Source organism: Passer montanus, unplaced genomic scaffold, assembly GCF_014805655.1.
Source record: "Passer montanus isolate IOZ18808 unplaced genomic scaffold, ASM1480565v1 scaffold1, whole genome shotgun sequence".
Taxonomy (NCBI): Eukaryota; Metazoa; Chordata; class Aves; order Passeriformes; family Passeridae; genus Passer; species Passer montanus.
In genome coordinates this window covers 9125282-9150375 of record NW_024356504.1, presented here as the reverse complement: position 1 = coordinate 9150375, position 25094 = coordinate 9125282, and the positions used below count along the sequence as shown (strand labels likewise).

General features: G+C 36.8%; 1 protein-coding gene across 1 annotated transcript in view; it reads left to right on the top strand.

Moving 5' to 3' along the window:
- Positions 1–25094, top strand: part of MYO3B (myosin IIIB) — a 192068-nt gene that overhangs the window by 49354 nt on the left and 117620 nt on the right. The window contains exon 10 of the mRNA XM_039729329.1: positions 17091–17156. Within this exon, the coding sequence (XP_039585263.1) occupies positions 17091–17156 (66 nt within the window). The remainder of the gene's footprint in view (positions 1–17090; positions 17157–25094) is intronic.

The following is a 25094-nucleotide window of genomic DNA, read 5'->3' as shown; positions in this document are numbered from 1 at the left end:
AATAGACAACAGAATATAACTTCAGTAGATAAAGTGACTGTGGCACAGCCCACTGCACCTTCACCTTGCTTTGTTGTATACACGTTAGGCAGCTGGTGTACTACAGGTAGTTCCATCCATCTGAACAGATCCATTGTGGGGACATTTTAAATACTAACATTTTGTGACACAGCCTTTCATATTGCAGCCTCTCATATTCCAACTTTTCTGTAATTTTGCCATCTGCATTGGTGTTGACATGATCCTGGTATATCGTGTAGCATACACTTTTACTGCTGTTGCTTGGAATGGGAAAGAAGCACAAGCGTGTGTTGTAGGACAGTATAGCTGCCCACACCCCTCCTAAGGCAGCCCAGGGTCCACCAGCCTTCGTTAGCACCAGGGCACAGAACTGGCTCATGTTCACCTTGGTGTCCACGGGAACCCCCAGTTCCTCTGGTGCAAGGCTGCCTTCCTGGTGGTCAGCCCCCAGAAAATACTGGTGCAGGGCTCTGCACTGCTTTTGCTAAACATCTGAGGTTCCTGTTTGCTGTATCTCCAGCCTGTTGAGGTTCCTTCCCTTTGGATGGCACAACCCTGGGGTGTATCAGCCATTCCTCACAGGTGGGGAACATGCAAACTTGCTGAGGGTACACTCTGTCTCATCATTAAAGAAGATGTTGAATGGGACTGGACCATTTTTACCCCTTCAGTACACCTCTAGTGGTGGATGGAGGTGTTTGTATGATTTGGCAGTACATGTGTTAAGTCCATGGGGAAACAGTTGTGTGCTAAGATGACAAGGTATTTTAGTATTGTTACTGTCACTCTCTCAGATATGCAGCAGTGCCAAAATACTTCAGGGCAAGGACTCTGCCCTTATAAGGATGTACAGGACTTATTCATTACTAACAGGTATATGACTTGATAAAAAGTCAAATGCATCCTTGGGTTTGAATACCAAATTCAGATAGATTTGTGCCAGAGTTTAACAGAATAATGAGTACCTTGTAGTACTTCTACCTTCATTATATCATGCTCATTTAAAAAGCAGAGAGAAGGCTGTACCAAGTATGCATCTATAACTGGGCTTTTAAGTCTGACAGTAGGTCTAGAAATTGAAGTGTGTGGAGTTAGCAGCTATATCATAACAAAATGGGGTCTGTTTTCCATTTACCTTATGACATTTTAATATATTTGAGAAGGTGGTAGAATATTATAAGTATTTTTATCTATTACATAAGACAGTAGGGAATTAGCCCTAAAATCAAATCATCTTGGTGCAATTTCCCTCCTTTCCTTTCTTTAACTATTCAGTTATCACATAACTTATCTACAACTGCCTGTTTCTCATTGATTTTGTCTTACTCTTCCTTTTAGAAGGCATTTAGAGATAGAATTTGATTTTGCTAATGCACTCTTTGTTCATATGTATTCATAGCCTAATTTCAGCAAATAATTGTAATTTGTGCTCTGTGGCTTGCTGTTGAATAGTCTGTTGTAAGCATTTACTGTTCTGGCTGTTAAGGAGGACTTTGCCTGCACAGTATGTTTCTGATTTTTGATTTATTAAGAGTCTCTCCTCCAACTGGCTTTCTCATGAATAGAAGGGTACTGTTTTATAGGTATATTCTTTGGTGCTTATTTAAAACAGACTGTTTCACCAAATGTTTCCTGCCAGTCTGGTTGTTGGTAGAACACAGAAGAGCTAAAATGCACGCAGCTGAAATGAATTCATCAGGAAACTTGAATAAACGTGAAAATAAACATGCTCAGCTCTCAACCATTTTTTGAGCAAATAAAAAATAATCACTTCTGATGCTCTGTGTTACTCTCCATGCTCCACTCAACTGCCTCTAAACCCTAGGTAAAAGCTGAAATGCCTGACAGATATTTTTAGTGACTCCATATGCAGTTAATTTTGTGCATTAAATGCACATAAACTGTTTGAGTCATCCAGTTTCTAAAGTAAATTATTACTTTTTGAAATCCATTGCATAAGTAATAACAGACTGCTAAGATACTGTGAATGCCATTTTGTTTTGCTCTAGTGGAAAATTTCTTGCTGACAAGGTCAAGCCTTGCAGTCTGAGAGCAGTCATGTGATGAAAGGCACATCCAGCAGGAGGAGAGGTGGGAGATGGACATCTACTGTTGTCTCCTTCAGAAGTGAGGATTTGAAATATTTTTCAGTTAGATTTAGGGGATAGAGCTGACCTAGCAAGTCTTGCTTTTATTATTGTAGACTAAAATTATGTTGGTTTTAGTGTGCTTTGAAAAGTGCTCCCTGTTTCTTGACAGGACTTCAGCAGTTAACAGCATTGTCTGTAGTTGTCTTTTGGCAGTAATACTGTCAGTGTAATCCTTACACAGAGTACATACTGATTTTTAAGGAGATTCATGCTATGGTGCACACTAAACTGGACGTTGCAATGGAGAAGATGTAGCATAACTGCTTTTTATTTCTAGTGCAGCAAAATACTTGTGCTCTGCATTTATAATGGGTTTGAAGATTGTGAGAAAATCTCACAATAGTTACAACCAATTTTCCACAATTTACCCCAGGGTATAGCTTCCTTTCAGGTAGATAGCTCATATGTAATATTGCATTGCCCTGAGACATTTAATATTCAGGGTTTTTTTATGATTGATTGATATATATTGTTATAGAGATAGATTCTTAGGATAAAAAGAATTAAGATAGTCCAGGAGTCATGTTGCTCAGTAAACAACTAGGCAGCTTTATTTTCCACATATAACCCTACCTCCTTACCATAGGTTGCTGAGAGGCTGCTGATGCTTAATAGATAAGGTTTAGATAGATTACCTGCAGTACTAAACAATTTACTGGGAACAGAAAATGGGCTTCAAATACAGTCTAGAAATGAAACATCACAATTATTTGAGGTACTCTGTAACCTTGGAAACAATTTGGAGCAGTGACATCAGCAACAATTATGTGCTATTTTGTCTTCAGTTTATCACCAAGGTAACCAGAGCAGGTTTCCCTGCTTGAAATTTTAAGAATGTCATGGTCTGGTATTAAGTGAACATTCATGAAGCATACTTCTGAGGGTCTGTTAAAATTGCATTCTGCTTCCCTTTTAAAATGATCCTTCAGAATTTAAACTGTGTAAACTCCTCTGTTTGTTTGGGTTTTTTTCCTTCCCCCCCCCCTTTTTTTTTTTTCTATGAAACAGCTGCGGGCAAATAAAGCCTTAGTTATGCTGCTAAATTCTCTAAATACTGGAAAGAAGGAAAATTTATTGCCTTATTGATTCCTTCTTGTGGCTCCCAAATACCAAGTATTGCAACTGCATACAAAGGCTGCAAATAGCACAGTGTTATTTTTGGGCATGAGATTTGCCCACAATGGAGGACTCATGATGGTCCCACACTGAACTTCCTTGAGGGAGCTCTGCATTAAAGTCTAGTTGCACAAGAGACTTGTATTCAGTGCTGCCAGAGGAAAATACTGGATGAGTTAAACTTCCAGGCTATCAAACATCCCTTAGACTTCTTGGCTATCAAACATCCATAGTCAGCCTACCTTACCTTGATAACCATCTTCATGCTTAGTCCAGAGAGGTGTTTGGTTGTTTGCAGTGGATTTGGAAAAGGTGATGTTTAAATTAAAGTTTGTTGCATGGTAGAAAACCTGTACTCCCCTTTTTAATTGCTTTGTGATTGGAAAGTTATGTGGTGTCAGAGCTGTAATGATAACAGACAGGTTACTCAGACCATACAGTCTCTTGTGTGTGTGACTAAATTTTAGTGAGAGGTATTTATATGAAATTGTGATAAAGCTTATCTGTCAGTCATGGAGGAAAAAGAAGAGACTGCAAAAAACTTGCTTTTTTTTGAAGTCTGGAACACTGTCTTGGTTGAAAGTCATATCAGTGCTATAAATTTTCATTCATAAAACTTTAATATTTTGCCTGCAATGTCTTACCTTGTCAGACATCAAAACACAAACTTGTGTTCTGTTGACTTATTGTGCATTTAACAGGTGGTTTTGCAGGTCCATTGGTGTACAGGTTGTACTTGTGCCTTGGAAATACAAGTTAGAACTTATTGTTTGAAGGAAAGTTATAAAATTCTGTTCTGTAGTGCAGTCCTAAAGAAGTGAAACTTCATTACATGCCATCAGCCTTGTGGGGTTCTGAAATAAGCTTTATAGCCTATGTTTAATATTGGAGTTCAGTAGCCCACATAATTTATAATGAATTGAGCCAAGTAAATGAAATTAGATTTTTGCATGAACAAAAGATAATCTCTTCACATAGTTTGGTCTTGCAGACTGAATAAGACACCTTGTACATTTCACAGTTCCAGGGACTTTCATGGGATGTAGTCAAAAAATAGATGCCTTTTCTCTATTCAAAATAGAATATTGATGTTCATATTTATAAAGGAATTTATTCACTGGCTGATAGAAGCAGAATAAAGTGAACCTTTTAGGTGCTAGCCACATTCCAGCAAGATTGTAATTATGCTCAGGATCGTAATGAATGCGTGTTGGTTATATTTTTGTAATAAAAAGTGGCCAAATACCTATGTCCTTTGCTCTGTAAAGTAATTTTCAGAAATACGCAATAAAAAGTAATCACACTATTTGCAAACATATTTGTTGAAAAGGAGCTGGGCTTTGAAAGGTATTGATTTGCTTGTTGCAGATATCACGTTGATTAATGTTAAGATTTTATGCAGTATATTTAATAATTACTCATGATTAGTGCAGTAATAATGCACTACACATATCTGTACATTTACTATTAACAATTAGTGGCTTATATTTCTTTCCTATCAAAGATATAGTCATAAGTTGGAACTCATAAAATTTTTAAAGAAATATTTATTGGAGTAGGCATTGGTCATAAATCTTTATAACTCCAGTATTCAGGAGTAATAATGATTTCAGTGGGCTCATTTCATGATCATGAAATGCCATTTAGATTTCTGTTGTACTGCAGCTTCTCCCAGGAGGTCCTACTGGAGGTGCAAATTTCCACAACTGTCATGAGGCCAAGGAAAAACTGCCTGGCAAGACTCTAGATAGGTCATTCTCTGCAGAGAGGCCACATTTTACATATGAACAAACAGGAACGTAGTCAGATGAAATGACTTTGCAGTGCTAGATTCACAAATGTTACAGTGCTGTTGGAAGAAATAGCAAGCAGGGAATGGAGAAAGGAAATAGAAGAGGGGGAAAGTGGTAAATAATGATGCAGGCCTGGTGAAATGGCCTGTCAGTCAGTTCAGTGCTAAGGTTTAGTATTTATATATGGCTAAATGTGATCTCGGGAGTGTAGGGATACAAAGCAATGGCTGGGGTTCAAGGGCTGGGCTTCAAAGTGCTGACTTCCATGATAACTGAAGAGTTCTTACTGAAAATTGACTGAAAATGAATTTGAAGTGTGAAGACCTGAGAAAATAAAGCCTTGAGAAACCTGAGCTGAACTCATAAATGATCCTGCTTAGAGCAGGACGTTGGAGTAGAGACCTTCTGAGGTTCTTTCCAGCCTGTGTTAGTCTGTGCTGTGGGGAAAAATGTTCACTTCATCCATATAAGGGTTTTAGGAGGAAATTGAGTAGTAAACAGGGTAGTTTACTTACTTAGCCAGCCTGAATAAACAATTACTGGACTAATTTGTCTAGTGTTGTTAGTAACCCTTAAAAATTTGCATTGAAAACAAACAGATATAAAGGTATAAAAGGTTTGAAGACTGAAAAAAAGCTGGTAAAAATTATCTAAACAAAGTGAATTTTCCAAGGCATGTGTAATTATTTTTACAGAGATTTATATTTGCTTTATTGAAAAAGTGTAAAAATTTTTGTAGTTTATCTAAAAAAAAGTTAGTGGTAACTTGAACATGGCCCTGCTTATCTCTAAGATATAAGATCTCTAAGATATAAAGTATATACCTAAGATCTTGAAGGCTGGCATTTTATCTACTTGGCAAGTGATTGTTGAGATCCCATGAATGAGAGCTGTATTTACAAAAAAAAAAGGTATGTCTGTGATAACAGAGGAAGCAACAAAGCAACCTTTGTGCTCTTGGAAAAGGAGCACTCTTCTTTCTGAGCAAAGCTTTCTTCAGTAGCTTGGACAGTGGCAGGGGAAAGGAACATTTTTCCTTTTGAGTGAGTCGGTATCTCTGCTTTGGCATCCAGCACCACAGTCTCTGAGAGCATTAGGAAAAAAAATAGTAGTAACATCTTTCATCTTTCTACTTGGCTGGCTGAAGTGATTGACTTTATGCAGTTTAGTTCGGTTAAATTAGCTAAAATGTGACTGCTAGGTTTCTTCATTCTCAGTATAGTTATATCAGATTCCCTCTTATCAGACTGTTCACATATTACTGTAAGTGCTGGATAAAGATGTTTTGAATTACAATAAGGTAGATTCATTGGGCAAGTTGATGATCCATGATCTGTTGCCAGCTTGCAAACACATCAGACTTTGAGAGCAGGCAGCATCTGCTTGAACTGTCTGGGGACACAAAAAGAACAGAAAAAGTCTTAAATTGCAACAAAACCAGAGATCTGAATTTGTGAAAGTATAATTTTCTTCTTTGTTTAGACATTCTATGTGTTATTTAAAATTGAGTGCTCATGTCATGTTAAAAAGTATGTAATCACCTTAGTTACTCATAATTACTGAGAGGAAATTCAGGAAGCAAGGAAGAATTGTGTTCCATCTTATACCCTCTGTTTTTATTGTAGATGTATTTTTGCTTCTCTATCCTAATTTTGCCTTTGGGGAGTTTGGTTTCTTTGTCTTTATCATCTTTTTTGTCCCTCATTTTTTCATTTTGCTCTTCTCACTTTGTTAGTACTTTGATATTTTTCCCAATCTTGACATTGTCTTTTTACTTTTGCTAAGGTGCCACTTCAAAATGTTCCCTTGTCCTATGTCTGTCATTTACCATTGCTTCTTTCAACTCTTCAATTTTCTCTGAGTTTTTAAACATATCCAGGAGATCCTTCTTTTCAGAGCTTACCGTAGAATATTCAGCATGAGGTGAGGATTAAATCTTGCATTAAAAGAAAAAATCACCCCTCTTGATCTTCATGTGTTCCATGATGTTTTAATAGATCAGCTCTGTAAATTAAATCTTGCATTAAAAGAAAAAATCACCCCTCTGTGTTCCACGATGTTTTAATAGATCAGCTCTGTAGCATTTTTTTTGGTCTCTTATTGCATCACTAATTACTTTGCTACACATTATGTCCATCATTAGTCCCATGTCCATGGCTCTTACCTTCCATGTGGTTTAGCTGCCTTCATCCTTTCCTAGATTTCCGAGCTTACATGAGTCAATATTTTCCCCAAGATATTTTCCATGGCCTGTCTCAACTGTTTCAAGGAACACGTGAGTTTTACATTAGTGTCTTTACAGGTTTATTTGGATACAGTCTTATTATATTATTGTCATTTAGTTCTGCCTAAGAGAGGGTTTATTTGAATTGCAGTCATGGGACCTTTTTGGTAATGAATAAATTTTTCATGTTTCTCATATTGTGTTTATTAGTCTTCACCCCAGATATAATGTACAGGTATTCATAAGCCATGAAAGTTGGGGTTTTTTTAAGCAGACAAAAATTTAACTGTTTTGGAATAAAGCTTATTGGATGGAATAGGAGAGTGAGCAAATAAATTTCATTCCACATACAGTCCTCTTGCTCAGAAGGCGCATTACCTTAAATGATAATTCCTTTTTTTTAAAAATGGTACTCTTACACATCTTGTACATTTCTTTAGGTTTCAGCATTTTTTCAGTCTGTTGCTTCAGAATATTTATAATGATCTTCCTAATGGTCCGTTGGAAATATGCCACCTTTAATGAATGTATTCCTTCTGCTAATGTTTATTTCTGAACTAGACTGACAGAGCCATCAGAATAATACCAGTTCATACAATACGAAGCTGAAAAAGATAAGTTTGAATCATAACATACAAAGATCCTTACTTCCTTTGAAAGTGCAGGGTTTAAGTGCTTGCTTTTTCTGAGTGTAATGACTGACTTGCATGTTCAGTACCAGCCACATCAATCATGTGGTGATAAACTTCTTTTATGGGGTTACTGTTAGGTTTGTTTGTACTTCTGCAGAGCCTCAACTAGGAAAATGCTCGCCTTTGTGAAATGGAGGGGTAAGAAGGTGTCTTCCTCTCTGAAAATAAGAGCTAAAATAGACCAAAGAAATTAAGGTAAGGAAGCAAAAACGGGAAAAACCTTGTGTGGTTTTGTGAAGCAAGTTCCCCTTTTCAAAGGAGCAATGTAGTGAAAACATTTTATTGTTGATGGAAAGAAGGCCCTGAAAAGCATGTCTCAGTGAGTTGAAAAATCACAGGTACCCTGTATTACCTTGTTTCTAGGGCAATATGGAACCTACTGGCAGAGTCACTATGGCATGACAGAGCCTTTGCTCTGCTTTGCCCTCCTGGGCAGAGGGAGATCTCAGCAGGAGCACTGGACAGTGGCACACTGTTCCATGTCAGACTACAAATGGTCTAGTTCTTCCCTTGGCAATCTTCCTATGCCTAAAAGAAACAGTTTGTAGCATCCCTCTGAGTCTTTCTTGAGCCAACTTTTAGCTTTCCAAGAGTGGATCTGCTTCACTGAGCAGTGCTTTCAGGGAGGTGTCCTACTCGGGTCTCTTAAACTGGCTGATGTACAGTGGCAGTGTGAAACACACACAATTCGGGAATTGTCCTTAGAAATTTATCTGTGGGATTTTCACTTTCAGATGTAAGAAGATATTTTTCTTCCCCATAAATTTCTACAAATATGCTGTGTAACTGCAGTATTTTAATATTCCAGCTACAGAAGTGTAGTGTCTAGACACCACCATATGTATTTCAGTCAGGCACAGAAGTATTGCTGTCCTATTTTCATTTCTTTGGCAACTGACATTCTACTGCTTTGCAAATTCACAGAGCAATGATTTTAATAGAAAAGCAAAATACTACATTGCACTAAAGATGAGAACTGGTTATAAATAAAAATTGTTACTGTTACTTCCCTTGTCTCAATTGCTCTTAATTTGCTTGTGCCACTTTAACTCTCTGAAACTTCTGTGAATAAATGAGATAACAAAGCATAATTATAAGTCAATTATGCTGAATTTTTGGTTGGAAGCTTGACCACTGGAATGCAAAGCTGTATGTTTTCCCCTCCATCCAAAAATATTTCTGAAATGAAACACTTGTTTCTGTCTCAGTGAAGCCAGAAACTGAAACTGAAGAATAAATGACAGAAATAAATGATGCCTTGTCAGGTTCTGAAAAAGGCTAATGAAACCTTGCAGATGCCAAATCTGACTGAAACCAGTGGCCTGTGAATTGCAATGTTCAGGGGAAAAAGTCAAAGATAATCCAGATGTTCCCAAGCAGAACACTTTGCAATACTTTTTCATCCATTTTCTTTCTGTTTGTATGGACTAAAAAAATTACATAACTGAGATTTGGTTTGATACATTTTCTGAAGGTCCTTATTTGACCTTCAAGATAATTCAGTGTGCTTAGCACATTATTTCTGTCCATACTCATTACTTTAAAGGTGGTGTTTATCAGATATATACCATTTTGAACCACAGATTTTTCATGTGATGGAGGTTTCTTAGAAAGCATCTTTTGACAGCCTGTTTATAGTCTTCCTGAAGCATCTCTCTTTCGTCAATGCATAAAGTGAATCTTGACAGTCAGAAGGAGATTGTGCATAATTCTGGAGCTGACTACCTTTTACTATTTATTTTTACTCATTATTTTTCTGCCTGATGAACTATTATAAGCAGGAGACATGTGAATAAATCTTGATTTAAGTGTGCTTTAAAGAGCTAGTTGATATTTTGTTCATTGGTGAGTTTGAATTTGTTTTGCAGCTGAGCCCATATTTCATTGTTAATCTGCTAAGTCACATACTTAGTGGCAGCAAAATTAATAGTCATGTAAAAACATAAGCAAAAAGAAGCAAATGTGTATTTATGTATTATAGATCACATTGCCATCATTCTCTTGCGAGAGAGGGAAAACAGATATCTAGTTTGGCTTTTACTAGATCAGGAGACTGTATTACAAAAAAAACTCCAAAGCCAAAAAAGTGCATTACTACCCTTGACCTTTCCAGCTAATTAGAATCCTGCAGTCTATTTAACTTTCAATTCAATATAAATTCCTCATATGCTGTTGGATTGAGTCCAGACTTCTGTCACTATGTATAGCCTATGGAAAATTCCAGCGAAGAGGGAATATCAGATAACTCTGTTTCTGTAATTAAAAGATAGTAAAATACTTAAGCAAGAAGAATATTTTTGTTTCAGTAATGAGGCAGCAATGTCTTGTGTTCTACTTGGTTTTAACCGATTCTTTTCCCTCAGTAGTTTTGGCCCTGGTTTAAAGCATCATAGCCTTGCTAGAATTAAGGTGCTTAGCCATTATTTGAATAGATATATGGCTTTGATAATTCTAGAAGAGAGGTTGTTGAAGTTGTATGTTAACACTTTTGAATTAGATATTTGCAGAAGAAAATGAGTCCTCAGAGAAAAGGGAGGGGGGGAGAGTGGGAAAGGAGACGACACTAGGTGAATCAGTTGCTAGTGAAAAGGTCTCTGGAGAGCAAACTCAGCAGGAGCATACTCCTTCTTCCCCCCTTCCTCCAGTCTTTCCCTAGGATGTACTGCATCTTTCATTTTCACAGAACAAAGATCATTTTACCAGTGTTCCCTAGGGGCTCAGGAAAGAGACATTACTGGAAAACTTTCCAGTCTCGTAAGGACCTCTAATTGCTGTCTGTTATTGGTTGCTCATGCTGGTAGTGATGAAATAACAAATAGAAACCTGAGGACAGTCAAAAGACACTTCAGGGCCTTGAGACATTTGGTTGAAGGATCAGGAACATAGGTAGTGATTTCGTCAGTCCTTCCAGTTGCAAGGAATAATACTCATAAGAATAGGCAGATCCATCAGGTCAATGCAAGGCTCTGAGACTGGTTTAATTGGAAAAACAGTGAGTTTATTTGCCATGGGATGATCTGTTCAGCACCTGGTCTACTGTCACCTGAGGGGGATATGCCTTTCTCAAAGGGGAAAAAGAGCTCTAGCAGAGGAGCTAGCAAGGACTCATTGACTGAACTTTAGCTTGAAAGAGGAAAATACCAGCCATACCAAAGGAAAACATCAGTGATGAGTAATGGGACGGTGTGCCAAAAGTTGAGAAAATGAGTAATCATGGGATCCCTCAATCTGCTTCACGAGACATTGGCTACCTGAAATGTTTCTAGACTAGTGCACACAGCAGAAAGAATAAACAGGAGCCTGAAGCTTTGGCTCAGTCCTAGAGATTTGATGTCACTGGCATAATTGAAACCTGGAGGGATGAGTCCTCTGACTGGAGTGCCCTGTTGGATGGTTAAAGGCCTGAGGAGGAGAAGGCAAGTTGGAAAAGATGGGGATTAGGGTGGCATTGTATGTAATGGAAAGGCTAGAATATATGGAGCTCACGGTTGGCAGTGGCACAGTTGAGAGCTTCCAGATAAGAATCAAGGGACAAACAAATAATGCAGATGCTATCATGGGAGTCTCTTGTGTACCTCCTAACCAGGACAGAGGTCTACAGGCTGAGGGAAGGCCTCACTGCAGCCTTCAATATTGGTTCAAGGGCTTGGGGAGGGGCAAGTACCAATCTCTTCACTCTCATGACCACTGGCAGGACCAGAGAAATTATATGAAGCTGAGTCAGGGGAGGTTTAGGTTGGATATCAGAAAAAGGTTTTTCACCCAGAGGGTGACTGAGCAGTGCAACAGGCTCTGCAGGGAACTGGTCACAGCAGCAAGCCTGACAGAGTTCAAGAAGCATCTGGACAATACTTTTAGGCAGGTGGGATGTCCTGTGTAGGGCCAGGAGTTGGACTTAATGATCCTGATGGGTCCCTTCCAACTCAGTATTCTATGATTATATAGAGTACTATGATTTAGCATTAGTCTCTTCTCTTGCCCAAGAAAGTTTTAAGTAATTGGGCTGAGTCCTAAGAAACTAAAGATGCTGTATGTAGCTACTACCTTTCCCAATTCTCTCACATGCTGTGATTTGGTATGTACAGTCTTAAGATATGGTTTATGCCTTGTTGTCTGTATAGGCATGGAAATGCAATGCTTGCAGATCTGGTTAAGAAGACTTAAGGGAGATTGGTGCCTGATTCTGTCAAGAATTCTTGGCATTTTGCCTTTGGAGTCCCCTAGATCAACGTAATTGGCAGACAATTGCATTAGGCCTGGAGCTATTTTGCCGCAATCCCACGCTTCTGATACAGCTTCCAGTTTTGTTGTAAATCCTGTGTTCTTTCTGATCTCCTGGTCTCCTGAGCCAATTGCTGCTGTGGTTCCCATCCATGGAGGCTCCATATAACAGCATTCAGATTGGTGATATCTTTCCACTGACCTAAAAAGCAACTTCAGAGGCCTGCCTCTATATACAGGGATGATTTTGTACTGATTCTCCACTTCTGCAAGTTTCTACAATTTCTGTCTAAGCTTCACGGAGCTGATAACAGTACACTGCTTCCTGCTGAGTGGGCTTTGGTGAAATACATTAATGGAAGTCAGTTGAACTTCAGTGGACTTTAGTAGGGGACAGATGAATAGGAGAGTGTTTAGGGTCTGAATTTTTCTTTCAGATCAGTGAACACCTCTTATTAATTTGGATGGGCCACAAACCAAGTGTATCAGGAAATCTTCTGAGCCCTTTTGAGAATTATCTGGCTGGTTTTGGAGGCTTACCCAAGGTGGAGAGTCCTGCTTTGGAGTGTCAGGACTTCAAACTTGCATGAGAATTTATATTCTATTAATTATTGTCAATTATGCATGTATTTTAGTAAAAATAATTATTTTTCTTTTTTAAGGAAATCTTATTATTAGATGTGGTTGAACTTGTCCTTTTTCTTTGGCTGTTTCACTTAATGTTTTGAAATATGCATGAAGAGTGTATTTTTATGTAAAAACTAGCTGTTTTTCCTAGGTATAAACCTAGGAAACTGTCAACAGAACTGTAGTCTCTTCAGTCTATCAGCTAGAAGAATAGTTTGCAACATGCTTGTGGGGGATGGTGATTGTCAGAGCCTGTACATGGTGACAGGTGTTGGTTGTTCATCTGCTAATTTCTCATTAGAAACAATGTGGTGGGTTGATCAGTTGCAGTTTGGTAATTGGAGGCACTGTTGTGATTTCTGTTGGTAAAAGGTATGAATATGTTTACTGAAGTACTTTAGAAAATAGTAGATGTGTTTTCCTTTTTTTAAATTTTATCATAAATAGAAATATTTATTTTCTCATTACCAAAAAATATCTATTACCCATGATCTGTAATTAGTTCACAGTTTAACCTGTAAAGGATGAGTGGTTCTCACTGGACTGCATCTTACCTTACTGTGGTAAAATGACCAATTTTGCCTCACCAGCTGTGACTTTGGAGGCAGTTTGAATGATGGGAACACATAAAGCTGTATAGATTAAAATATTTCCAGCATACAGCTGTGTGTGTATCAGTCAGAATTCAGCAGCAGTTCTTGCTTGATAAGCTTGCTAATGTCTTCTTGTCCTTAGAAGGAACATTGTTCGCCTGTATGGGGGTCTTGTACAGTCTCAACCCTGCATTCTTTGCTGAAGCAAAGCTCCCAGTGAAAAACAGCGTTAGTGTGACCGTGGAAAGCACTGAGCACAAGGATAGAAAAGCTACTCACAAGGGCAGTGCATTTGCGTAAGGAAATAGAGCATGTAGTTCTGTGACTAATTAGGAATTATAGAAAGAACTAAAGGAAAAAAGACAAAGTTGGGAAATAAATGGTTGATTACTCATCTTGTATCAAAAGAGGACATTTTCAAAAGACAAACCCAATTATAGCTGCTTTTCCCAATAATATTCCTATCTACTTCTCACAATTTCCATCAAATATAATAGAAAATAAGACTGTATTGTGCTTCATCTTCTTGTACGTGTGGCAAAGATGATTGAAAGATTGCACGCAGAGTGTTCTAATTATATATTTAAAAATTAGATTCAGTTATGTCAGCAAGTTAACGAGAGGTAGGTTTTTAGTTTTTCTATGAATGTGTTTGAGTGCTGCAGAAATAGGAGTTGGCAAAATGCAATGTTGTTGGCTGGTGAAAGTACACAAAAGCCACAGAACTCCATATAATAGAATTAACACAGTCTGGAATCCAAAATTGTTTGATCCTTGAGCCGAAGTGGTCAGGCAAATGTTGTTTCTCTGTGGTTTAGCATCTGATGATGCATGTGAATTGTTTTACCTTTTCTCTTTAATGAGATATGACTCAGGATATGAATTACAGGTATCTTAATGGATTATTAATTTCAAACTGCAAAAGACCAGGTGTGCTTATGAAAAAAGATTAGGGTTACCTTTGCATTTCTGCCTTTTCCTAGTACCCTAGAACTTAGAGTCTTTATTGCAAAGTGCCCAACTGAAGGTGCCATGGAAGCAGTGGTGTTTTCTACTATCACCACAAAACAGTTTCTAGTGTCTTAGGCAAAGTGGAGGTAGGAAGCTGATGCTCTTATGCCTCTTTCTGGAAATCATTTATTCATATGATACCAGAAAAGGATGGACTGATTTTTTACTTTGTATTTAAGGTCATGTTTTTCACCAAGGGAAACCAATGTAATTTACAGATGCTAATGAATTAAGGTTCTGGTTTTGTTTATCAGCTTAGTTTTGCAGGTAGGGTACCTGAAACATTAGTTTATAGTTGTCTAAGTACAGAGTTGAATGGTTTGGCTACAAAAGCACTAAGAATAATAATAGATACTTGATAGTATCTTCTATCAACAAATGCAAAAGTATCAAGATTAGGATAACATGTGTAGTTACTACTTCCTTGGTTGTTGATTTGGGTCAGCCAAAGAGAGTAGGTATCAGTGAGAGCTTAGTAGTTTAGTAATTTGTTAGATAAAACATCTTCTTTATGGTTAAAAAGATGGCTTTCTCCATTAATCATTAACCTGCAAACGACAAGCTGTATTTCCTGAATGACATGTCCTCTGCTGATCTGTTCTTCCATGATGAAATCCCACCTGTCTCCATCATAACATCTGCAACTAATGTAAAGTATCTCTGCATCTTTTTTCAGAAAGTTCCTTGTGAGATTGTTAACAAAGGCTGCAAACCATATGCTTTTTGTCAGCACCATTGTTACCATCTGGAAAGCCTTTTGGAACATTGTGAATAGAAAAGGCAAAACTGCATATTTCATTAATAGTAATTGAGCTTCTGAAAAAGCAAATTACTTTGCAATGAAATTCAAAACTTCACTGTAAATATTCAGTAGACAGTGCTAGTATAATTCTAAAAGGAAATACGCTGTAGTTCGCTTCACAGCATAATAGAAGCTGGTTGTTCATCAGAATCCAAAATGTCTGATAGAGTACCACTCCTTCAATATAAAGACTGAAACATACACTAACCCCTGGCTGTTTCCTAAAGCTGTTTGCAGTGATCACATATGTGGGATGTCTGGACTGATAACCATTTTTATTTTAGACAAAGATGTTTTTAAAGTTTACCCTTCTTTGACATAGGACTTTTTTTTCTTATACTTCTTAGAAGTATACCTAGAAATAGTATTTTTTTTAGTGCTTGTAAAAAAGATTCTGTGATGCGCATAAACATATGAGCCTGGTAAAGGGGAGACAGCCAAGAAATGTTATTGTCATTGAAAATAACCAATCATATCTTTTTCTCTTTAATAACAAATTTGCTAAGTAATACGCATTTCAGACATTCTGGATTTCTTCACTTCATGAAGAAAAGTGTATTCCTTTAGTCTTCTGAAGCAGAAGAGAAAGGTAATAAGATAGTAATTTCAGCAAACTTGTCATCCTGCAGTGTAATTTGTTGGCTGAATTTGTTTTCAAAAAATGTAGATGAACAAAATGGTCCATCTATTATAAAGCCACATTGCAATTTTTTTCAAACCAATTTGCTTGCATTTTTTTAGAGTAATTGTTCAAAGGAACTCATTCTTCAACGAATATGCATTAAAAACTCGTGACTATTGAGCAAATCAGCTCTAATTTATGTTGCTTATGCTGTTTTCCTTTTGTGAGATGTTTCCAAGCAGTGTTACTCTGTGGAATGTGGCCACAGTATAAATGATGTGATATAATCCACAATGTTATTGTGTGTTTCCGTTGTAGAAGAAGTCTTACTGTGATGGTTTTTCCCTGACACTTCAGTAATATGTGACCTCAAATGCAGTAAAAGATAAATCATTAAGGTTTCATAAACCACCTCTCTAAGTTTAATCTTAAAAAGTTAAATTAGGCTTCAGTATTTAGCAAATTTTAAGGTGCAGAGGAAACCTCTGGAGGATAACATAGTATGATATAATATATGATTTTATGAACAATTCCTGCTGTAAATTTGTCCTAAATTTGAGCCTCTTAAAATTTGGTTCACTTAATATGATCTATAGGTCTTGCTTTGTATGTTTATGGAATTAAACTGCAACACTAAAAATCAGGAAGGCAAAGAATTTTATGTCAACTACCATGGGATGTACCAGAGTTGAAAAATTATTTTTACAAAGGCTGTCTTACTATTTATTATAAAAATACTGTCTGCTAGATGTCAGTTTAAAAACAGCATCTATTGTTTAACAGTTCTAGAGTTTACAGTATCATCCAAACTGAATATAGATTGAAACCCAGACTGAAAATCCTACAGGTCATTCTTATCCATACTATAAAAGTTGTGATCAGAATAAGTGATCTTGGGCAAAGGGTTAAAGTAGTTTGATGGCTAAGTTAATATTGCATTTTCAGTCAGGCTGAATTGAAAGGGACATGTTGGGAAGTACACTGTGAGGTAAACTGACTACCAGCTTCAAAGGTATTGACATAAAAGGAGAAGGACAAGAAAAGAGAACTGTCAGTAAATAAGCAACAGCAAGAAAAAGCCAACAGACATCTCAAGGTGTCACACGGACAATTTAGCTGTTACTTTCTCAAGTAGCATTTTCTCCCTGGTGGAACCAGGAGGATCTTTGATCTGTGAGATAACATTAACAATTAAAAACTCAAATCTTTGTTTTTCAGAAACCCTCCACCTACTTTGCTACATCCTGAAAAATGGTGCAGAGGATTCAACCATTTCATTTCGCAGTGAGTTTTTTTCCCTTTTAAAAACAACTTATTCAGCAAGACCTGTGTGTGCCAATCTGAAAACAGAATTTTCTTATGGAGTTATTGCTTTTTCAGGTTTTTGACTACAGTTCTCTTTTCATAGATTCTAGACCATGCTTCACTTTTCAAAAGCTTTACACCACAGTTTGATCATCTTACGTAATTTTCTTCATTTGAGTATCTCTTGATTTTGATGGAGCTGGAACAGGTTTATAAAATATACCTGATTTTCTTGATAGATTTCCATTGAAATTTTGTGTTGAGGAAAAAAAGGGATTGGTGAAAATAACTGCTGGTCAATTTAAAATAAGAATTTGAAAGATAAAAAGAAAATGAATGCCTTTTTTCCACTTTAGTGAGGTTCAGTAGGTTATGTGTATATATATAGGTACTATATATATTTAATTGAGCACCAATAGTATGGCAAGCATAATGAATGCAGCTGCCATCAAACTAAAATATGCTTTTGCTTTACTTTTTTCTTTTTACAGTGATACTAGGAAATCATAGTTCAGTAGTTGTATTCAAAAATTTTACTGCAACTTTTATGAGTGATTTTTAGTATTCGTCAATATTTCATTGGAACTGAACTCCAATGTGAAGCCCAAATTGTGTAATGTGGGGAATACTACTATAACACCACTTGTCAGTACTGACTTTTCAAGATAGTTTTGTAAATATGCATATCTGCATTTTGAATCTGTTCAGTTCCTTGGTGTATCCAATTACTTGTAGAGTATAATATCCCTGCCTGATACTTTCTTCAACTAGTTGTGTAGTAATGTCTTTCTGTATTAGAAGAAATTTAAAATAAAAACACTAATGCAAGTTTTTTTAGTAATCTATGAAAAATACTGTTATTTACTATGCTGATCTTTAACCAGACTGGAAGGTGAGATACAGTTTGACCTACAGAGGAAGGATGTTGTTATTGTTATTGCTACAATGTGACTCAGAATCTCTTCAGTGTAGGTAGCAGAAGTACATTCCTCTAAAGCAGACTGATCCAAGTTCTGATTCTCCATAATGCATATCCTTGTTTACACAGCAGGGTACATTGGGATCTATGGCACATTCAGTGTTTAAGACAAAGGTCACCAAGTGGTGGATGAATTTCATTCTGTTATAAAAAACATTGGTTGCATTGTATTTAAAGGCTGTAGTCTATATTCTGGGGGACCAGCACTAATGGATTATATTCCACTTGTGCTGTAGAAAGTCATTGCACCTGGTAAATAAGATTACATTCCTTTGTCAGGAACATTGTGCATTCACCTTCAGCATTGTTATGTAAGTTTTTCTTTCTGGGTGTCTTCCCTTTTAGAAGTCCCTGCTGAGCTTTAGAACAATACAAAAAACTCAGTGAAACATTTCTTAGCATTTGTTCAGTCATTTAGTTCAACATGCACTGGTCAAGTCAGATGTTAATATTTTATGACTAAACTTGTTTTTAATCTTGTCCTTTGAGTTTTTTATATATTGAAATTTAATCTTATTAATCATATGGATTATTATTTACTTTTGCTTAATTACTTCCTCATCATCAATTTTTGCAGGTTCTTAAGCCTTGCTTTTCATTTTTACAATGATGTGCACAGTGAAGTAAGGAAATATGCTCATACATGGTTCTCTTAACAGAGAAATGCAAAAATTGTAATAAATACCCTATGCTATAGCTGTCTTTAAGAGACTACTGAAATTGAATTCTCTCTAACATTACTCTTTTCTTGGGCATGTGTTGGTAAAGTTGTTACGATACAGAGGTTACAAGATGTTTTTATGGAGGCTTAGATTTACATTAGTGGACTTTCTAGAAAAATTTAGATAATGAAGCATTGGATCATACAGCTGCAAACCTTTTAGCCATTACTGATAATTGGCTCATTTATATGCATTAGTTATGCATTTGTTGATGCCTGTCTTGTGACAGCCTAGTTATGATAAATTAAAAGCAATGATTGTATAAATTCCATACTGCCTTTTATCCATATGTTAGGACCTTGCCTGATGTTTCTGTCACCCTTGTGATGAGTGGTTAGCTTTTGAATAATTTCATTATCTGCCTCCTTCTTGATGCTAACATCATTTGCATAACAAGCTTATCTGTTCACGTTGCAGGCCAGACCTGTGTACTGACCAAAACTGAGCATGTAGCTTTGGCTAAGCTTTTGATTTCAGTTTGGTTTATGCAGTAATTTTGTTTATGCTGAGATTGCCAAACCTGGTCACTGTAGCTTTTTTCACCCCATTTTGCCATCCCTTAAAATGATGTTGTCTCGACAGGCATTTTTTTATAAGTGGTCTCTAACATATTACAGTGATTTACAACATTCCTGAGCTGGAGTCTCATTGTTGGTAAATATTTAAGCTGCTAAAATAGTGAACATATAAATTTCAGGAATGAAGTCTATATTTTTAACTATGTTACTGTTACCCCAAGAGATTAATGTTTTGCAGCAGCATTTTAGTCAGATGAAATGTTTACAAAATCTGAATTGAGAGTGTCAAGATGGTTTTTAGCTTGGTGAATCTGTTTCCATTCCCAGCTCTGTTGACCTTGACTCGAGATGAAGACTGTAATCTGTTGTTCCCATAAGAATTTTTACAATGAAGATATGGAATCTGAGTTAGATATTTTGTTTTTAAAAAATACACAATTATTTAAAGAAGAAGACACGATTTCAGCTCTCATTTCTGGCAACAGCCTAATTTTGTATTTGGTGTCTACTAAGATACAGGCAGCACATACATACTTTATTGATATAAGGTCAATAAAGTTCTGTGTATGTGTATTCATCTATACTACTGTGAATTGTGTATGAAAAATTTGGCTTTCCAGTCATCATGTGAGAAATAATTAATTATCTTTGTTTTATCTACATATCCACAGGATTTTTACCATTCCTGTAAGACCGTGTAAACTACTACAGCAGTGACAAATAATTTTCTTGGCATTTTAAGGCTTGATTGATCTTGAGGGATAAATAGGAGTTAATATGTTCTTGTAGCAGAAGAATCCAATAACTTTTATTTACATTACATCACAAAATGGTAATTTTAATTAAAATTAGTAGTGGTATCTCCAGAGACAGACATTCTCCTTTTAAATTTATTTAACCAATGATGAGCTCTTATGATTATTTGAATTAATTAGTCATTCTTGAGCTGGAGGGAATTAAAGAATTAAGAAATTCAGGAAGTAATAAAGTCAAAATGTGAACTTAAGGATTTATGGTCATGTTTATCATCAGAATGTAACTTTTAGCAATGACATTGCAAATACAGTACAGAGATAATTTTTTGTCCTGATAAACTCACTTTTTTGTACTTAATTTAAACATGGTTTAACAGCCTGAATTTCATGTTGGTGAGTCTACATTCTGAGTTGTTCACATAACAGATCATCTAGATTATATAGGTTTTAAGTGGTCCATTTATATTTAATTTCTCTGAATGCAGATAAAGTATTTTCACAATTTAAGCAATTGTTTAGTGACATTCTGTTCATGTTACATGAAGAATATTTTACATTTCTTTCACTGACAACATGATATGCATTTGACATAACTTATTAATTTCACAGTGTCTGGGAAAGGTTTGCAAATCTCAAAAAGATACAGATTGCGATGAGGTTATCACCAAATCTGTACATTTTTGCATTTCATTCATTAATGTAGACTCTCAGAATCTGTCTGCAGATGAACTTGAAATTCTGAATTATAGTACCTGACAAAAATCTCCACCACTTTTGAACATTGCATGAAATGTATGTATTTATACAGAGGAATGGACATATACAATCAATACAGTTGTCTTCAACTTTCTCAAGAGTAGTTGTAGTAAAAATCCTACCTCAAATCTGCTGCATGCTAGTGTCAAAGTGGGATAGGTACCGAAGGGAGAATATCTGGTACACATGCCAAACATACTGTTTCTAATAAAAAGCTTCAGTTGTACAAGGTTATGGAGGGCTTTTGTTTTTCTGGGCCTTCAAGGAGAGACCAAAGAAACAGAGTAGACCCATTCCTGGTGAAAGGCTATTCATAAATTTCATCATTCAATAAATAAATTTATTTGGTGGTTTTGAGATGCTCCATAGAGTTGTTCTGATTGTATTTCTGTTGTCACTGGTAAAATTTCAAAGATTTCAATATGAACAGCTGTGAGGTCCATGCCAAAGAGCTGCAAGAGGTGTGACTCCATAGAGTTTCTGTTGTTTGTTCTCCAAACCATGTATATGAGCCAAAATAAATTGTAATGCTTACTCAACCCAAACAAGGTTGGGAAACCTACCGTAAGTTTTGAATATTTAGAAGCAGTAAAGGTGTTTACTACACCTAATTTTACAATTTCAGTGTGATAGAATCTTTGTTATGTTTCAGATGTGTGCTCTAAATTATACCATATGGTGCTTGATGTTGAGCATTAAACTGAAAGAAGATTTATTAAGAAAATAGGTGATGGTGACATTTCAGTGTTTGAATATTTGTCTCATTCTTAGGAGGGATTAGTAATTTACAGCATTTACTACCAAAAGGCAGATCAATAATGTTATAAATGTGTTCTGACCATCAGAATTTATACCGTGCATGTGATGATTGAGTTCTTTGTCATAAATTCAGTCTTTCATCCGGATATCTGATTGTAGCAGAATGAACAGTAAAATCCTTATTATTTATCATGGGATGCTGTGCAAGACAGGAGACCTATTTAACCTACACACATATCCCTAGTGCCCAGCATTTACTTTTTGGAAGGGACAGCTATATATAGTCCTGAAGATAAGGTTATTTCCATCCTGTGAGTCCTGCTGAATTAGGACTGAAAGCAGAAATGCTGTTGGCAAAGCTGTCACAATTTTTTAGTTCACTTTTGCAAATTAGTGACCTGGAGCAGTGGGGGTTGGGCAGGCCTGTAAGTGGAAAGAAGTTTCAGAGAAGCAGGCACATTCCTCCATCTTATTACAGATGTAGCTAAAGAAATGTCTTCTCCACCTCTTGGCTGCATGTAACTGACCAGTGCCTGCCACAGCTACATGTGTTTCAGAGGTAGAAGGAACACTCAGTTACTGAGCATTTTAACCAGCCAAAAAAATCAGTAAGTAATCTATAAGTAATCAGGTAAGTATGCAGAGTCAAAAAAAAAGTCTCAGAACCGAGACACCTCATTCTCCCTGCTTAGGAGAGAATGCTTCCTCCTTTCAAGAGGATATGACCTTTCTCTTCTTCCTCTGGGAAATTTCCACTCTAGAACATCAGCTGAACCACTCTAGAACATCCTGTCTTTGAGGGTAGTCTGGTAACTGAATTTTCAGGGACTGGGATGAGAGGATCTTAGCACCTTAGGATGACCTGGAGTCTGGTTCAAGAGCCTGGAAAGTTCTTTATCCTAATAGCAGAGTCCTGGAAACATTCCTCACTGCTAGACAGCAGGTACTTGTGCAAGGAGTGAAATATGTGAAGGGCAGGGGAGGATGGTCTAGAGGTGTGAGAGGAGCAGGTGATGGGGAAAGCACCCTGATGAGGCACGGAGGGGCAGGGAGATAGGGACCAGAGGAGTGGCAGTGAGGACTTTAGCTAACGGATTACAGTTGAACAGCACAGCAACTTTCTATCACTGGTACCCAGAGGCTGTTGTGTGAATTCCCCAGCTCTAATATAGTCTAATACACAGTCATAATTTCTTCCAAATATTAACCTATGTATCTTCCGTGCATGGAGATATTAAATAGTTGCTTGAAGTCTGGTTGGATTTTTGGGTTATGAGACAAAATTGCTTCCAGCAATATACTTCTAGCAGATAAGAAATAATCAGAAAATGTAGCATTCACAAAATGTAATAATTGAAAAAAACCCAAAATACTGGTGATAAATCATGATGTAACTAAGATAAGAGAGTTGCAGCTGCTTGATTTCTTTCTTTTTAAAGGATGTACATGGGGTCAAATAGATCATAATATATCTAATGAAAGAGAATTTCTGAAAAAAAGAACTGCTGCTGCTCTACTTAGATTTGGCTGCAATAGTGAGTGACGTTAGTTTTCTATTTCTGAACACACAGAAGACTTAGACCACCATTGCAGTTCTTATGAAATCTGTTTCTTTCCATTTATTCATTAGTAAATATTAGCTCATGAATGCTGATAAATATCTGTCCTATTCAGCCATCTGATTCACTCCCTGTGAAATGGCTGTTTACATTGTCAGACCCAGCAATTCCAACAATGTTATCATCCGAGTGCAAGCAGCCAGTGAATTTTTAGAGGCTGTCTCAGATGGGCCTGTGTGGATGGAAGGCTGCTCTTATCCTCTGCTAATAAATGCTTCATCTTTGCTTGTAATTGTGGCAGAATGGAAATGGTGCTTAGGAGCCTGGCTGTGAGATTGCAGCAAATGGCTGCAACCTATGTTTAATGTAGTGATGCTAATGAATTCTGAGAATTAATTTTCAGCTAAGAAAGCATGATGGAAGATACTAGAATTTCCAATTAGATAATGGATTGACTTCCATCAAGGCAAACATACAGTTTTTATTTCTTTTTCTATCTCTACTTGCTTGGCCTTTCTATTATTTTAGATCCAAAAAATAGGAGACTAAAGTGATACTTTCATCATACCGTCTTTGAAACCTATCTTGTAGTAGATTTGCTAGTCAATTTGCTCCATTCAAACTAATGCACCACCTTTTTCTTTTATCTTTTTTTTTTTTTTAAGTTCCATGAGCCAAACAATTTGGCTGAATTTGCAGTGCAGCACATTTATTGGTTTTATGAATAATTGCAGTATGGTTGATGTTTGACAGTGCCTGAGCAAACTGTCCAAACTGGCCTTAAATGAATGTTCATATGAGAAGCTGAAGATGTTTTAGTTTTCTTTTTTCCTCAGAAACAAATCCTTCATTAATAGGGTTTTTAATGTTGTATTTCACTTGTACAATGCACAGACTGATTTCAGAGTATTTCGTGACGAGAGAAATTGTAAAAGCTGGTTTGTTACTGTACTCTTCCAAAAGCTGACATTACTGAATGTTTATTACTTCTTGATTTCTTTTTTTCTGGCATATATGTTGGATACATCTTCTCCCTGAATTTACTGGCAAGTTTGAACTCAGACACTCATACAGTTAACTTTTCCACACATTATAATTCCATGTCAGAGTGCAGGTCAGTAGAAAACATGATAATTCTCACCCTTGTGCAGGCTTTAGCACTGTAAGAGCTGATACTCTATATTTGTTTTTTCCTGAAGAGCATTATAAAGTCAATACTGCTTCCAGTAGGATGATGACACCTTATTGAACACCTGCAGTGACACCAGCAGTCTGATGCATCATTTTTCATTAGCACTTAGGTGGTGGTCCAAGAATTTTTATTTTACAGATGATGTTTACTAAGAACAGCAGCAGCAGGCATTCATGTTGCACTAAAAGCAACACAGCTGAACTGACAGGGTGTAGAAGCAGAATATCAATAGGCCTTTTCTACATAGAGAGGAATAAGGGCAAAGGAATATGCACTGAGAAGCATAAGGGCTATGTTTTCAATGTCGCATGACAACTTTCCATCCTACATTCCATCACAGCAAGCCTGGTGAGACATCAAATTGGCACTGAACATTTGAGTACAGACTGAGCCTTCAGTACCTACAGTGACTAAGCTGCAAGCTGTTTACTGCATTTGAAACATAGTAAGGGCTAATTTCTAGAAGTGACTATGTCAAAACTTCTGCTGTTTAGAGGCAAAGGAGGGTGTGTTCCTCATACACTACAGTTCCCTATGGCCTGCCTGCTCTTTCTGCTTGCTGTGTTTTTGTGACACGAGTGCTAGGAACTTGCCATTTGACTTGATGGATTAAACCAACTCCAGTGGAAATGTTCTTTCTCCTGTTAGTCTCTTCCCTGAAGCTGAAATACTCACAC